Raw genomic sequence first — 16445 nt, 5'->3', positions numbered from 1 at the left:
GTTCGTTTGTAGCAACTTATTTATTGAGCAATTTGCATAGCACATTCTTAGAATAAAATATAAATATATGTAAAATTAATATAAAAATACACAGTAAAATATAATATAATAAAGATATAATATAAAATAACACAGCATATTTCGTCCTTGCTTGCTATGCTTGTTCCTTGTTTCTCGAGGAATTTGGCTTCCCGACCAAACGCGCACCAACATTCGGCGCCTTCCTCTGCGATAACATCTTCTTCGCTGCGTGGTCATGGTAGGCCTTGTAGAAACATTCGCCTCTCTGTGCTGCTTCTCAAGGTGGTGTGCAAATGACAGCAGTACCAGCAATGCTGGGCTGTATCCTCCTCTTCACCACAGGCACAATCCGAAGACTCAGTTTGCTTCAACCTTCGGTAGTGTCTAAATTTGCCATGCCCGTTATCAATTGCACTTCCTGGTGAGTCCAGACACCAGTCTCAGAGCTGCTCCACCTTTTTTGCCAAGCTTCTGCCGAGTCGCGAGAGATTAGCGACTTGAGTGTGCTCATGGAGTACTCAGCGTAATTGATGGGAAGAAGACTGGTCGTTTGTAACTCCGATCGGTGGCAATCGCAAGCCCGACAACCGAAATCCCGTCTATCGAAATCCCGACGTTCGAAATCCCGATGTTCGAAATCCCGAGTGTATTGAAATCCCGACGTTCGAAATCCCGTCTATCGAAATCCCGATGTTTGAAATCCCGACGTTCGAAATCCTGAGTGTATTGAAATCCCGACGTTCGAAATCCCGAGTGTATCGAAATCCCGACTATGTCAAAATCCCGACTACCATAATCCCGACAATCATATTTTTCAGTATCCGTTGTACCTATTAAAATATAGTAGAATAATATAAAATGTTATTGTAGAAATTATAATAATAATAAAAGACACTGTCGAGATTTCGATTGTCGGGTTTATGGTAGTCGGGATTTCGATATATTCGGGATTTCGATACAGTCGGGATTATGGTAGTCGGGATTTCGATACACTCGATATTTCGAACGTCGGGCTTTCAATAGACGGTCTTTCGGTTGCCGGGCTTTCGATATTGACCCATCCCCGATTCATCACCGCCGTAAGCAGATCTTTCCAATTGGTCTGCCGTCGGACGTGCGCCTTAGTCCATAGAAATATTAGCTGAATCCGTCTCCCTGATACTGTTTAACCAGCTCAACGTGTTAGAGCTCCGTGAGGACCTCGGTACGCCGGAGTGCCACCAAGGTTGCTCTGCTGTCAGACAGCAGATCTTCCAGAACTTCCTTAATAGCGAGCAATTCTGCCTGTAAAGAAGTCGGCCAGTTTTAGTCTTTGATGGTGAACCTCTGTGCCACAACTGTAATACAACGCCCGCCCCTATCACATTTCGATCCATCTGTGCAATTTTCAGTGTCATAACAACGTTTTATTTATTTGATATTATGGTATAAAAATTTGGTGCCTCCCCTGGCAATAGTCCGCGCCTCCCAGGTTAGAAACCGCTGGCTTAACTCCCTATTTTCTAAGAAACACTCGAGCTTCTTTTATGAAGAAAGACGTAGTAGACGCGTGACTAGAAGAGGGAATCACAACTAAATTGCGCCTAGTGTTCATATTATAATTATTATATTATTTAAGACTTTATATATTTCCGTTGTTTTTGTAAATGTGGACTCATAGGGGCTTTTAAAACAAATTATAGTAATACCTTGTATAGTGCGGTTTTGACAATATGCTCTTTGAAACCGCAATAATTTAGTACAGTGAAACTTAACTGAATATAAAGAGAAACTGATTATTTATGTAATCATTTTTTAGATTTCTTCTCAATTAAAATTTAGTTTGATTTGAAAATTTCAAATCGTACAATAGTGAAATCGCACTGATCGAAGCCGCACTATCTAAGGTATTGTTGTGTATTAATACTTATAATGATTTTTTTCCATTCGAACTGTCTTTAAGTACGTATTATGTTGGAAAAAGGAGTTTCTATTGTAGTAATACAATTATAATATAGAGAAATAATTATAAAATTTTAGTTTCATTAATCTAATAAATTAATGCAATGCAATTTAATGTATTCTTGATGAAAACTAAATTTGATAAAAATACTTTGGGTGTAATTTGAGTACAGAAAACACAGACATGTCTAGGAAACACACACAATCAATGAAATAATGAATGAAACTTAGTAATAAAAGAGTAAAAAAAAGTTGTGTAAAAACATCTGTTGAGAGCAGTGATTCCCAACCAATATAGTGCTATGTCCCGCCAAAGTCTATCTAAAATTCTTATGTCCTCTATGTAACATATACATAATACGTCATGCGGTTAAACTTTAGATGTGTCCATTGGGGCCCACGTTGAGAAACACTGCTCTAGAGTATATACGATAAGAAACATTAATTTATTCCAAATATAACAAAAAAAAGTCACATATTATTTGAATGTCTCGACAATTTATGTTTTTATAGTTTTTCTTTTAAATCATTTTTTACTCAAATTGCATAACGTGGATTTATAAGTCATTTGTCAAGTATAGGTTAAGTGTGTAAGTAAATTATTTATTCCAACTAGTAAATATATTATAAAATCTCTCTAATATATTATGCTTTTAAGATTTTCTTCTCGTGAAATTACATTTTAGTATATTTCGTAACGCAAAAAAGGAAAACCCACAGAAATAATGTAAATCCATAGATTACAATAATAACCCTTGAATTTTCTATTTAAATGTTTGCATTTAATTTATATTTCTTCCTAAAAAAAGTGATTATTAGTTAATATAGTGAAATGAATTAGAATGAAACGAACTTAATAATTAGATTCGAATGTGTTGAGAGTCCGCCATTTCTGTACGATTTCAACATGGAGGGGATTCCAAGCAGTGTTAAAAGTAGCATATAAGAATATGCTTCACAGTGACTAACCAGAATTGACTTGACGTAGTCGTCACGAGACAATTTCTCAGACGCCAGCAAGATGTCACTAAATAGAATAATGTCCGATGAAAAAAAGATGCGCCACCATTATCTAGAAACACCGAAAGATGGTAAGTCTTGAAAAAAATAAAACAATTGTGAAGACCGTTTTCCAATCGTTTTACAGATAAGCATTACATAGTCTTCAATCTGCCAGATTGCGATCTCCTAGGAAATAATTACAAAAGAAAAGCGGATGAAGATTCGTTTTTCTTCGAACTTCTCTGCGAATACCGGCAACGCGAGATCTTCAACCTGCGAAAGGACCTCGAAGTCGGCTTCTCCTCCCCGACACCAGATACGCCGATATCGGATAGAGGCTCAAAACGTAAAACGCAGCCTCCAATCAAATGATCGTGTATCTTCTTAAACCTTATGTATTCATCAGTATCGGTTTTCGCGAAAATTAAGACTCTCGGATACCTGGAGAAGGAATGGGATTCGCAGCAATACATCTCGAAGTACGGGTCCTCGAAGAAGATGACTAGAAGAATCTTCAGGTTCAATCCGGCTGTGACTCCACCGCATCGACAAATCCGTTGGCCAAAATAATTAGTCACATCAACGTTAGAATCAATTATTCGTACATTTCTTATTTTTGTTGCAGTTTTTTTTATGTTTGAAACATGTAAAAAGGTGTATTTTTGCTTCGTAGATTTATTTTTTTCTTCAAATGTTGAACTTCAAATTAAAACTAGTTATAATAAAAAAAATATGTTTTCACTTTATATTTATTCATTTTATTGAATTTAGATATATAAATTTCCTACAAATTTTAACACAATTCAAATTAAATTATTTGCCTCAACAAATAATACGATTAGTTTATGAATTTCTTAGAGTATCTCATATAATTGGAATATTAAAAATACAATGTATAAAAAAATATAATAACACCAAAGTACTATTTAAGTACACATTCAAAACATTTATCTTTAAAACTTCACTTCGTTAAATTTAAATTGATATAATTTTGATTAATAATTTATTTGTCTTAAAACTAGACTTTCAAATCCATTTTGATGAAAAACTTTTGTTAATTATTATATGAAATAATAAAATTTGAAGATTAATTTCTTTAATTGTCAATATTTTTTCAAAGAAATTTAAGGTTAATCGAGATATTAAATTTTAATATTTAGATTTTATAATAATATTACTCTATAACTATTATTGTTACATATAACATTCATTATAATCTCAATAGAATATATTTTAAAATAAATGTCCAGAGATTTTCATAAATTTATACATATGTGTTATATGTGTTTCCTACATGTATATGTAAAAAATAAGTTAATGTTGGTTAATTGGAAGTTAAATATTAATAAAAAAACATTGGGTTCTTTGAAGTAATTGCATTAAATTGTATTAAATTTAATAATTAGTTTCTCAAATACATTATTTGACATAAATATGCAATATTCAACTATGTCCAACTCATCAAAGTTTATGATTTAAATAAAGTATTTTTTAATAGTTTGCACCAATATTACGCAATATAACTAAATTTATATATTTTTATCTACGTTTATAGATTTTTTTCTTAAGTTAAGACAACGGTTATCAAACTGTGAAGGGGTGCGATTTGTTGACATAATTTTTATAAATTTAAAATATAATTAAAACGAAAGTAAGAAAATAAAACATATCCAGGACTATTACGAATATGTCTAAGTAGGAGAGATTCATTAATAATAACCTGTAGAATTCTTCAGCATGCTTATGACCTTACTTGGTCAAGAATATCACCATTTCATATGAGCCCAGCTCTTGTGGACAACATTTGTAACTTAGAACTTCTGAAAAACATTTGTAATTCTGTACAACTCGATAACAGTTGCTCTTTTCTATAAATTTGTAAAATAAGTCTTCAAATGTGATAAAACGTGATAAAACAAATGACATGGAAATCATTTGTTGCTTCATTAAGTTGTATGGAAATAATTTTCAAACTAATTCAGATTCAAGCTTTTAATGAATATCCACAGATATTGCTTAGCATAGCTTTTATTCCAACACAATCTTTCTACTGTAAGTTTACGCTGATAATAACATCGTTTGTAATTCTGTACAACTCGATAACAGTTGCTTTTTCTATAAGTTCAAAAAAGAACAAGTCTTCCAGTAGTAACCTGACAGAATGTGCTATAGCAAATCAAATGGAAATCATTTCTTGCTTCATCAAATTGTATGGAAATAATTTTCCAACTAATTCAGGTTCAAGCTTTTGATGAATATCCACAGATATTCTCCAGCATAATGTATCGTATAACATTGGAGTATTCTTACGTTGTTTAGCATAACTTTTACCAAACATTTTTTCTGCAATGTCTATAGCAGCTGGTAGAATAAAATGCTCTGCAATAGTATATGTCGTTTTCATTTGGATATCTCAAGTCCCGAGAATTCCCGGGAATACCTTAAACAATCTTGTGTCTTGGGAATGAAATAAATGTCGAAATTGAGCAACCTTAGTGAAAACCATATGGATGAAGAAAAATACAATGATGATTTCTGATCAATGTCCTTTATATAATTAACTATTAACTAAGTAACTAAAAAACAATATTTATTCCCAGAACTGAGCGATTTTGATGGTTCAAATTCCAACACAATCTTTCCACTGCAAGTTTGCGCTGACAATAGCATCATTTATAATTCTGAACAACTCGTACAACAGTTGCTCTTTTTTATAAGGTTGCAAAATAGCAAGTCTTCAACTATTGTAGCACTCTGACAGAAAGCGATTTGGAAAATCAAATAGAAATTGTTTGTTGCTTCATCAAGTTGCATGGAAATAATTTTCCAACTAATTCAGATTCAAGCTGTTGCTGAATATCCACGTTTTTTGATTAGCATAGCTATCACCAAACATGTTTCTGCAATGTCTATAGCAGCTGGTAGAATAAGTTGCTCTTTTGAAACAAATAACAAACTGAGGTTTTTTTTCTTCAGCACTTATATTAGTGCTCGATGTAGAAGTACGTTTGATCATATTTTAAATTCTCGTATATTGAGTGACTCTCATCTACCATTTTATCTTGTATATTATAAAAGGAGCGCAAGATTATTCAAGTAGAAAATGGGGACTGCAAAATACGAAAGATTGAGAACCGCTACGTTAAGAAATATTGTTCAATAATTTTTAAAAAGTTCGTAAAATAACTATATTTTTAATTTGAACTAATATTGCGAAAAATAATTTAAATATTGTTAAAAATAACTGTTGTTTTATTGCCATAAATAAGCAACATTAGTATATAAAAAAAAACACTGAGCTTCTGAAATGAAACTATATGTACATTTATATGTCATTGATGAATTTCCAATTGTATGTTTTTGTTAAAAATAAGTAATTTGCTGTGTGAACACGTTTGTCCGTATCTTTAGAAAGACCTTCTGCCTCTGAAGGGGGTTTATCGCTAGAATGAGGGTAAAATACCTCTTGGGAAGTAACGGCCGTTTTGAAGCCGTCCTCGTGCGTACTTAAGCAAACCTTGAATCCACGATTCATTAGCGGCTTTGACGATTGCGCCTCTGTAGCAACAGTATCCTTCGTATTGTCCTTTATCATATTGCAGAAAGGTGTTACATGTTTAGACCATGGAGCATACTCAACAACGTTTGGAGGGTCACTGTAGAGGATCTTGGACACTTCTTCTATTTCCCTCTCAATAGCATCTGTTCGAGTTAAATTATCAACTTCAGCTGAAAAAGATCAATCAATGAACAAAAAAATTAAAACAAAAACAAAAAATAGTTACAACTCTCAATATCGTCAGGAAGCAATAATAATCTTTTGAGTGCAAAATATCTATCCAGCGGATTCTGTAACTCCTTCCGTTCGGATGTAAGTATCTCTGGCGGTCCAAAGAATTCTTTATAAATCATCTTATTGAACTCATTGTTGTTATAGATGAAAAAGTTTTCTAAATCCATTATTAAAAAACTGAAAAAATCATTAATAATAATTTTCACTATTTTTTTTTACTTACGTTAGTTTTATTAAAAACTTAAATATTAAAAAGTGAAGACGAAAGTGTCGATTGGTAATGATTAAATATCTTCTGATAAAAAAAGGGTTGAGTTTAAATAGCGTCGCTTGACGAAAGTTTGGAGTAGGAAAAACTTTCTTTTTTTCTGAAAAATTCAATATCTTGCATTGCACGGTTTCACTATAAAAAAAACAAAACAAAAAAAATTAATTAAACAAAATACAAATAAGTGTTTAAAAGTTAGTACACAAAATTATTGTCGATTTTTCCTTTGGAAATCAAATTAGATTTCTTCCAGTTTTACTGAAAATAGTTCATCATAAAAAGTATAAATTTTTTAAATAAATAATTACTATACACCTATCCCTCGTTTTATACATTTTCGCTTATACACGATTTAAAGAGGAGACTAATTTTGAAACGTACTGTAGTTTTATTTACAAGTTTTCACTTTTACACAGTTTAAAACAAATTAAATTTAAAATAAATGTTGAAAATAAAATGGCTATGATCATCAACCCTTGAAATATTTTTATTTTAAATCTTTTAGATTTTATTTTTGTATTTTGTATTTAATAAAAGAATGAATATATTTTTTTGCCTTTCAATATTCTTGTTGGATTTATGTACCTTAAAATAATTGGAAAAAAAATCACAATTACACAATAAAAAATAAAATTATGCATACTTTTCGATTTTCACGGTTTCATATTCAAAAAGTTATAATTTAGATTTACGACTCATGTCTTTCTCAGGAATCTATCTATCGTGAGGAATTATTGTCCATAATTGAAGTCTAATGACCGAAGTCTTCTTAATTATAACTATTAATCCTACTTAGAATAAGAGCAATAAGTCCAATTCTTATGTAAAAAATCATTATATTGAATGTTTTAGAGAAAATTGTTAATAACACTAACTTTCAAAGAAATAATTCAATTTTAGAGAAGTAAATTTAAAATTTATGTATATTAATTCACCAAAATATACATAATTAAAAATATGCGAAAATTGTTATTGTCTTGCTATATAAAATAATCATTATATAATTATCTGTTTTTGAGAAAAATGTCTAACAAAGGCAGAATTTTGTAAATAAATACTAAACTTCTATATTTAAAATCATATTAACGCATTTGCTTCTTTTTTTTAATGCTTCATGAACATTTATCGAGTAGTACGTTTATAATATAATATTGAAACCAATTTTATCAAAACATAAAGTCATTTAATGAGCAAATTTTAAAGAAAATCGTTTCTTTATCAAACTAAAACAAAAAACGGTAATAATTACAAAATACTATTTACTTAACTGTCATTTCTCTTTTTTGTTACAATTTTACAACTAAATTTTCATAATATCCCAGGAATTTGGTGATTACTTTTCCGTGTACCTAAAACAAAAAAAAGTAATCCTCTAAATCTCATAGGATTATTTCCATAATTAGTTTTTAACTTTAGCTTTTCTATTCATATTGTCATAAATATATATTTTTAATGAGTTAATCTGACAAATTTAATTACGTTTATATAGGATTTGGAATAATTGATTTTAAGTTATGAACATCTAACAATTAAATGAACATTTTTAATATTCTTGAGTAATTTACTTATAAGATGGATTTAAAGAAATTTTGATTTTGGATAAGCCACATCAGGTGATTAGAAAGTATTATGAAAAAAATCTTTATTATTACATAATTGTTTTTAAAGTTAATTAAAATACTAGAATTACTATATTTTAGTATAAAACAAATTAGAACAATTGTAATTCACTTTACTAAATATATTACATGTATGTTTATAATAACATTTATTTAATAATTCAATTTATTCATATATTATTAATAATATAATCGAAACTTTCTGCAGGTTCGCGATTTAAAACAGAGAATTTCAACTGAAAATTGAATACGTATGTGAAATACCTGTTCAGATCATTTTTTCCCCTTATCGTAGTTTTCTTCCATTCACGAATCTTCGAATGTATTCAATGTGGTTATTCGTCAAATTTGACAACTTGTATGTTTATCTGAAGACGAAAAAGAAAAGAAAAAATATGTATATTTTTGAAAACGTTTGAAAAAGATTAAATTTAAAAACGCGAACAAACTTGGATTAAATTTCGGTTCCATGTTGATGATTAGTGTGATTTGTACTGTGTTGTTCTCTAAGTGTCACTCTCGCTATAAATACAAATATAATTAATGTTTAAAATTAACATTTTTATAAATAAAATTATATAATTGAATTGAATTCAATTCAATTCAAAATCTTATGTTTTAGATATAAGATTTTTTACCTTTGTTTTCTATAAATTTTCTTCACAGATTTAAATCTATAATACATACATTAAATATAACAATTAATACTTGATTAATTGTATTTATAGTGCATCAAACTTGAATTTGTATTCCGAAGTATTCTAGTGAAGATTATATAGACAGAAGGTACGAGTATATAAAAAAATCAATTATAATTTAGTTTCACCATTGTTTTTAAGTGTAACACAAGCATATTTTCTAATCAAAATTAAAAAAGAAATCATGTTTTTTTTCTTATTCCCGGGAAATTTAAATTTTGATATAAAATTTTAATAAATTTGGAGAAAAAAAATCAATAGATTTTATAGTAAAATACATATTTTTATCCCGGAAATAATATTTATATACAAAATAAAGAGAAAAGAAAACATTAAACGAATTATTTTTGTTTGTTCTTGTGAAATTTAAATTTTGTGTTAAAATTTTAAGAAATTTGTGAAATAATCTAAATACATACATATTGACCGCAATATTTTCATCGTGGAAATAATATTTACATACAAAATTAAGAGAGAAGAAAACAACATTAAACGTATTATTTTTTTTGTTCTTGTGAAATTTAAATTTTGTGTTAAAATTTTAAGAAATTTGTAAAAAAAAAAGTTAAATAAATTACATAAAAACATATTGACTGCAGTATTTTCATTCTGAAAATAATATATATATTTATATAGTAGAAGAAAAAGGCGTTAAAATTTTAATAAATTTGAGAAACAAAAATTAAATAAATAAATTAAATTCTATAATATACTAAAATATAGATAATTAAAAATATTAATTATAAACGACTTCGTGAAAGTGACTTAGACAAGAGTACAATTCACACATTTCATCACTATGGCAGAAGAATTCAATCCAAGTAAGTGCATGCTCTTAAAAATCCTAACATTTTCTAACGTATTTGCTCATTTTCTGTTTTAGAAATCAACTTTGATGCCAACGTCGGACTTACTTCATTCGAGTACGCTACTTGGAAACCAAATTTTAAGCCACTGGAGCACCAGGTTGGATATATGCAAAGACTCGTGCATAATGATAATAGGAAACACAAAATGAACGAAAATTTTGAAGAAGAAAAGAATGATATAGACACGTATCTTACGTATGACCTTGATTTTCTTCTAGACAAATTTTTCAATGGTTTAGATACCACATCTGAGATAGAACAAACTTGTTCAAATTACGAACCATCGGAAAATAGTGATTCCACAGACTCGGACGTTATGAGTTTCTGGGAGTCGTTGCCGATCTCAGATATAGACATTGAGAGAAGTTCTAAACGGATAATCAATATGAAGGAAATATTTTGTTCTAAGAGTGACGATTTGGAAAGTAGCATATCGCCAAGTATTTCAAATGATATTACGGATAGCGATGAAGATGATGGCATCGATTGGAGTCATTTATTCAAGTATGATATGCAGTTCGCAAAATTAAAATACGAAATTATGCAGATGTGACGGATTAATATGTTGATTTTATAAATAATTTGTATTGTATGAATTAATGGTAATATTTAATTAATATTTGTGTATCCTTGTTTTTCAATTTTAATAAATATTAAATAAATTACGACAACTTAATTGACGAATATTTCGAAAATAATTTAAAACTGAACTTTGGGTACAAGTTCTTCAAAGCATAATTTATATTTGTCCGAGCATAATTTACCTTTCCGAAGAAATTTTGATACTTTATTCACACCTTTCAATTGTATTTTTTTTTTTGAATTAATTGAATTAATTGCAAAATTTGTCCGACTACCATAATTTGTCGTATTAAATTAAAAATGAATTTATAAGTGAATTGTCAACATTGTTAGCAATGTTTTACAATGATAATAGATTTCAATTATATGAAAATCATGAAAATAGGTGTGTTTTTTTATATAGAATGAAATGGAAAATATTGATGAGCAACATTTATACAAATATCGTCAAAATTTCTATTTAGAATAGTATTTCTTGCTACTTTATATTAACTTGTTATAAATTCATTTATATAATGTACATTTTTTTAAAATTATTTCTTTCAAAATAATTAAAATTATTGGACTAAAGAACTCAATTTATTAACTATTGTATATTTCTGTCCTGGAAAATAGTTAAATAAACTGTAATTTTTTCATTGTATATTTTTATATAATAAATAAACAAATAAGAAACACATCTGTTTTTTTGTCAATTTATCTTTGCATTCTATTCCAAGTAACATATCTTTGGAGCAAAAGTTAAGATACTCAATATACATCAAAATATACATAGAAAGCGATATTTTGGCACTGGAAATATTCTTTATGAAGAGAGATCAATCAAAGTATAATAAAACAAAACAAAAAAAAAACAGTATTTTGAAGTGCTTCTTTGATTAACGTATAGTGATGAAAACGAAGCTTCAAAAAGTAAATCATTTGATTGCCACAAATATTGAAAAGAAGTAACACATGTTGTTTTTGTGAATTTTTATTTTAACAAACATATCTTTGGAGGAAAAGTTAAGGAAAGTGTAATAGTTATTAAAGGATATTTCGGCACTGAAAATATAATTTATGAAGAGAGATGAAATTATTTGTTCAACGCTGTTTCATTAAGTGCTTTCCATACTATATACGCATCCTGTTTTTTACCTACAAAACCAATAGAAATTTAATGTCAATTTTAAGCTCAATTGAAATTTTCCTTATTTATTAAAAGTGTTAGTTAATATTTAAATAAAATTTGAACAAAATATTAATGTATAAAATAAATGTTTATTAAAATCGAAATATATATTAAAGGTTTTGTAAAGGTTTCATCCTTTAACTTAAGTGAATTAATAAATTACTATATTGTTTTTGTAGTAATACTCAATGAATTTGTCAAATCGACGAATACATCATTTTCATCTTCGCTATTCTTATCATCAAATGAGACACTTTAGAATTAGTTACTCAAATCAATAAACATTTTTTCAGTAATGTTTTTGTTCCCATTCGAACTTCCCTCACTGTCTTCAACTGATATTGACAGCCACTCACAGAAACTCATATTTTTTGAGATTGTAGGTTTTCGATATGAACAAATTACAGTTTTAACTGAGCTCTAGTATCTAAACTATTTAGAAATTTAGCTTCAAGAATATCAAAATCGTACGTAAGATCAATCTATTCTAGTTAACATTTTTTGTTCATTTCGTGTTTCCTGTTATCATCATGCATACGTTTTTGCATGTATTTTAGCAATAAAATTACTTGGATTCAATTTAGATTTCATTGTAATGGTGAGTGTATTTCCAGGTAATGTGAAAACCATCAATAAAAATAGTATTTACACAAAAATGTAAAATGGATCATCATTTTACATGTAAAAAATAAAATTTAATTACCTTGCAATAAGTTCTTAGATATGATCTAATATATGATTATCCAAAATAATAGCTAAAAACTTGTAGTCTATAAATGCATTAAGAAATGTAAAAATTGTATGTTTATTATAATAAAAATATATTATAGATACAATAATTGAATGAATAATATTTATAACATTTAATACAAACTAATACGTCACATCACTACAATTTAATTGATTTGTTCTAATGGTAACAAATATTGTAGGAGCTAAAACAAATATGTACAAATGTAAAATTACTTTTTGAAAGTCTATAAAATAACATGCATATCTTAATATTAATTTGTAAATATTTCGAGCTGAATCTTCAATATTATAACAGCAACATAAATTAACATAAAAGTAAAATTATAAAATTACGATTTTTCCTTCACTCTGCATTTCTATAAAACATGATATTATGTATAAAATAAAAGACCTAAACTCAGTAAAATTTAAATAAAAACTATGTGAAGCGAAACTGAAGTTTCTTGGTCAAAAATAAAATATGTGTTAATGTAAAATATATCGACTTATTTCGGATAGCGTGCTTTTGGCATACTCTGCCTATTTTTTGTATTAACACGTCTGCCGGTATCATTGGGAACAACGTGGGTATGTGAAGAGTTGGGAAAAGCATAATACACCTTCTTGGAGGTGACAGCTCTATTGTTATCGGCAACATGAGTGCTTAATTGAATATTGAATCCAGGTCTCTTGTTTTTCTGCGAATATTGCCTCTCTCTATCCTTTTTCTCCTTCTCATATATTTTATTAGGCTTATTACTCTTGGACCATGGAGGAAATTCATCTTTTGGTGGGCCTCTGCGGAGGATCTCTGATACTTTATCCATTTCCTCTTGGATAGCTCTTTTCCGTTTTATTTTGACGCTTGCAGCTGGAACAGGAACGGCAATAGAAAAAAATGTTACAAAATCGAGACAAAAGAAGAAAACACTTACGGCTTGCTGGATCGCCGGTAAAAACCAAGAGGTTTTTCAGTGCAAAATATCTATCCAGCGGATTCTGTTTTTCCTTTGGTTGGGTTGCTCTCATCCCCGGCGGTCCATAGAATTCGTTATAAATCATATTTTCGAACTCTTTGCTAGTGTCGACGAATTCGCTGTTAGAGTCCTCAAGAGCTACACCTATTAAAAATACTATTTGTTATATGATTGGGAAGGTTTTAAGGACATTTTTTTTTACTTACAGAGAAATTCCTATTGTTATTAATTTTTTGAAATACACTATTGAAATTATCTGCGGACAAAGTAGAAATCTTGTCAATTATAAAATATTGGACTTTCAGTTAGGAATGTTTAGAGTAGAGGTAAATCCACTTAGTAACTTTAGTTTTCTTTTATATTTGTATTTTTATTTTTTTCAAGAGAAAAATAAAATTGCCAATTTGGAAACTTATCCCTTATTCCTACACTTGAAGATTAACCCAAAATTTATGATACCAATAAATCATACCTTACGTGGTTGGTCTATTTGGACCATTTGAGGGTAGATTTGTTCATTTCCAACAAAGGAATGTTGTACCATATGTTGATAGAAACCGTGCATTCCATAATTGTTAATAGGAAAACTTACTGGATACATAATTCTTCTCGATGTAACCTCCAAAAAATAAAATACTTAAAACAAACTAAAATACATTAGTTTTAACAAAATAAAAAAATATATGTATATTAAATATTTCGTATATTTAATTATTGGCGAAAAACATCGTATTTTTCTTAAACTGTTATTTGTACAAAAATGTACAAAAATATTTACAAACTACAGTTAATAAAGTCTATATCAACTATAGTTGTCCCTAGCTAGGATGGTTCGACCTTGGAAAAACAATAACCTGACTTGACTGTTTTGTTGTATGCAAAAAATGAAGAACTGCAAAAAAAAAATATTTAAAAAATAATTGAAGTGACTGGTGAAATAGTTTCAATAAATCAAATCGAATGAATGGAAGAAAAATAAACGATTTTATTTTTAAAACTAGACAGTGTCAGTCCTTTAATGTGAAACTTAAAATATTATTAATTTGGGAGAAAGGTCCAGCTTAAAATACAAAATTATTTAAAAAAAATATCATTCAATTTTCATACATTTATAGATTATAGTTTAATAGCTATAAAAAATCGTTTTTCAAGAAAAATAAATGTTATTATCAATTTTCTTTAACAATTTGCAAAAATATTTCTCTCCAATTAGTTATAATTTTTCATATTAAGTAACACATTTTGCTAGAAACTATTGAATTTATTTATATAACAATAATTTGTACCGCTTAATTTTCTATTTAAATACTTAAAGCAGCATCTTTAAAACAAGAGGAATAAAGGTTAAATTAAAAAATGAGGTATTTGTTTTCTTCTCTTTTCTTCTCTTTTCTTTTTTTTTGTATTTTATTTTTTTAACACTTAATATATTAAAAAACTTATACATTATAAGACAATTAAAACTAAAGTATATGTACATCAGAAGAAATTGTGAAAAAATTAGATTAGTTTGTTGAAGAAAAGCTAAATAATAACAAATATTTACATTTTTTGTACAAATTTGGGAAAGTCGAAGACTTATCGTGAATTGTATGCTTCCGGAAAACTTTCTTCATTTGAAATTTCCATAGAAATATCAGTATGTGTAGAAACACCTTTGCCTTTTGAAGTGGCTATCATAATTTAAGGGTGAAATATCCTCTTTGATATTAACAGATCTGTCGTCATCAAACAAGTTAAACAGATTCTCACCTATCCCGTTGGCCTGGCTCTTGGTGACTTCGTGGCTTTTGGCTTTTTAATGGTGGCATTTACGTACTTATTTACTTCACAAAATAATTGTAAACAGTTGGACGGAGAACTTTCCTCTGCTCTGGATGGGCCATTGCAGAGGGACCTTGTGATTTTTTCTATCTCATTTCTAATATCACGCCTCAAAAGATAACTGAGCAATGGAACTGAAAATATTACATTATTCGAAGATTGTCCTGACGTCGCTAAGATTTTACTTACGAGTTTATTTTCTGTCGGGTAAAAGTAAGGCCATTTTTAATTCATTATATCTGTCTACCAGACACTCTGTATGCTCGGGTGAGAAAGTGTAGGTGTCCGTGAAGGTATAGTCACCAAAATCAGTGTCTCGGATAAAATCACCATTGAAGATGAAGTCCTCAACACATGCTATATACAAAACACATAATATTAATTAATTTTTTGTACAAATTTGGGAAAGTCGGAGACTTATCGTGAATTGGATCTTCCGGAAAATATTCTTCACTTGTAATTTCTATAGAAATATTAGTATGTATAGAAACAACTTCGGCTCCTGAAGTGGCTTCATCATAAACCATTTCCGGTGCACTGGCTCTTGGTGTCTTCGTGGCTTTTGGCTTTTTAATGGTGGCATTTACGTACTTATTTACTTTACAAAATAATTGTACACAGTTGGACGAAGAACTTTCCTCTGCTCTGGATGGGCCATTGCAGAGGGACCTTGTGATTATTTCTATTTCAATTCTAATATCACGCATCAAAAGATAACTGAGCAATGGAACTAAAAATATTATATTATTCGAAGATTGTCCTGTCGTCGCTAAGATTTTACTTAGATATTAACAGATCTGTCGTCATCAAACAAGTTAAACAGATTCTCACCTATCCCGTTGGCCTGGCTCTTGGAGACTTCGTGGCTTTTGGCTCTTTAATGGTGGCATTTACGTACTTATTTACTTCACAAAATAATTGTATACAGTTGGACGGAGAACTTTCCTC

The 16445-nt window shown here is 29.0% G+C and overlaps 4 protein-coding genes across 5 annotated transcripts; 2 read left to right on the top strand and 2 right to left on the bottom strand.

Annotated features, from left to right (window-relative positions):
• The first annotated feature begins 2935 nt into the window (after positions 1-2935).
• Positions 2936-3710, top strand: LOC108562783. The gene is made up of 3 exons (XM_017921215.1): positions 2936-3053; positions 3110-3310; positions 3371-3710. The coding sequence occupies exons 1-3, from the start codon at positions 2984-2986 to the stop codon at positions 3532-3534; spliced, it is 435 nt and encodes a 144-aa protein (XP_017776704.1). The 5' UTR covers positions 2936-2983; the 3' UTR covers positions 3535-3710.
• Positions 3711-6193: 2483 nt separating this feature from the next.
• On the bottom strand, positions 6194-8989 carry LOC108562782. The gene is made up of 4 exons (XM_017921214.1): positions 8909-8989; positions 6981-7160; positions 6750-6934; positions 6194-6693 (listed from the first exon to the last, which is right to left on the bottom strand). Exons 3-4 carry the CDS (start codon positions 6922-6924, stop codon positions 6290-6292), a joined length of 579 nt encoding a protein of 192 aa, XP_017776703.1. The 5' UTR covers positions 6925-6934; positions 6981-7160; positions 8909-8989; the 3' UTR covers positions 6194-6289.
• Positions 8990-10042: 1053 nt separating this feature from the next.
• On the top strand, positions 10043-10838 carry LOC108562781. The gene is made up of 2 exons (XM_017921213.1): positions 10043-10163; positions 10226-10838. The coding sequence occupies exons 1-2, from the start codon at positions 10142-10144 to the stop codon at positions 10762-10764; spliced, it is 561 nt and encodes a 186-aa protein (XP_017776702.1). The 5' UTR covers positions 10043-10141; the 3' UTR covers positions 10765-10838.
• Positions 10839-12991: 2153 nt separating this feature from the next.
• Positions 12992-14328, bottom strand: LOC108562780. Of its 2 annotated transcripts, none has more exons than XM_017921211.1 (3): positions 14151-14328; positions 13632-13817; positions 12992-13567 (listed from the first exon to the last, which is right to left on the bottom strand). In XM_017921211.1, exons 1-3 carry the CDS (start codon positions 14272-14274, stop codon positions 13203-13205), a joined length of 675 nt encoding a protein of 224 aa, XP_017776700.1. In that variant the 5' UTR covers positions 14275-14328; the 3' UTR covers positions 12992-13202. The 2 variants fall into 2 exon arrangements, with proteins under 2 accessions (XP_017776700.1, XP_017776701.1); XM_017921212.1 differs by having other exon boundaries at positions 13632-13811.
• Positions 14329-16445: the final 2117 nt, after the last annotated feature.

This window comes from Nicrophorus vespilloides, unplaced genomic scaffold (genome assembly GCF_001412225.1).
Source record: "Nicrophorus vespilloides isolate i.1.1-1 unplaced genomic scaffold, Nicve_v1.0, whole genome shotgun sequence".
Taxonomy (NCBI): domain Eukaryota; kingdom Metazoa; phylum Arthropoda; class Insecta; order Coleoptera; family Silphidae; genus Nicrophorus; species Nicrophorus vespilloides.
The sequence above is the reverse complement of the archived record's forward strand: the minus strand, read 5'-3'. Positions and strand labels throughout refer to the sequence as shown.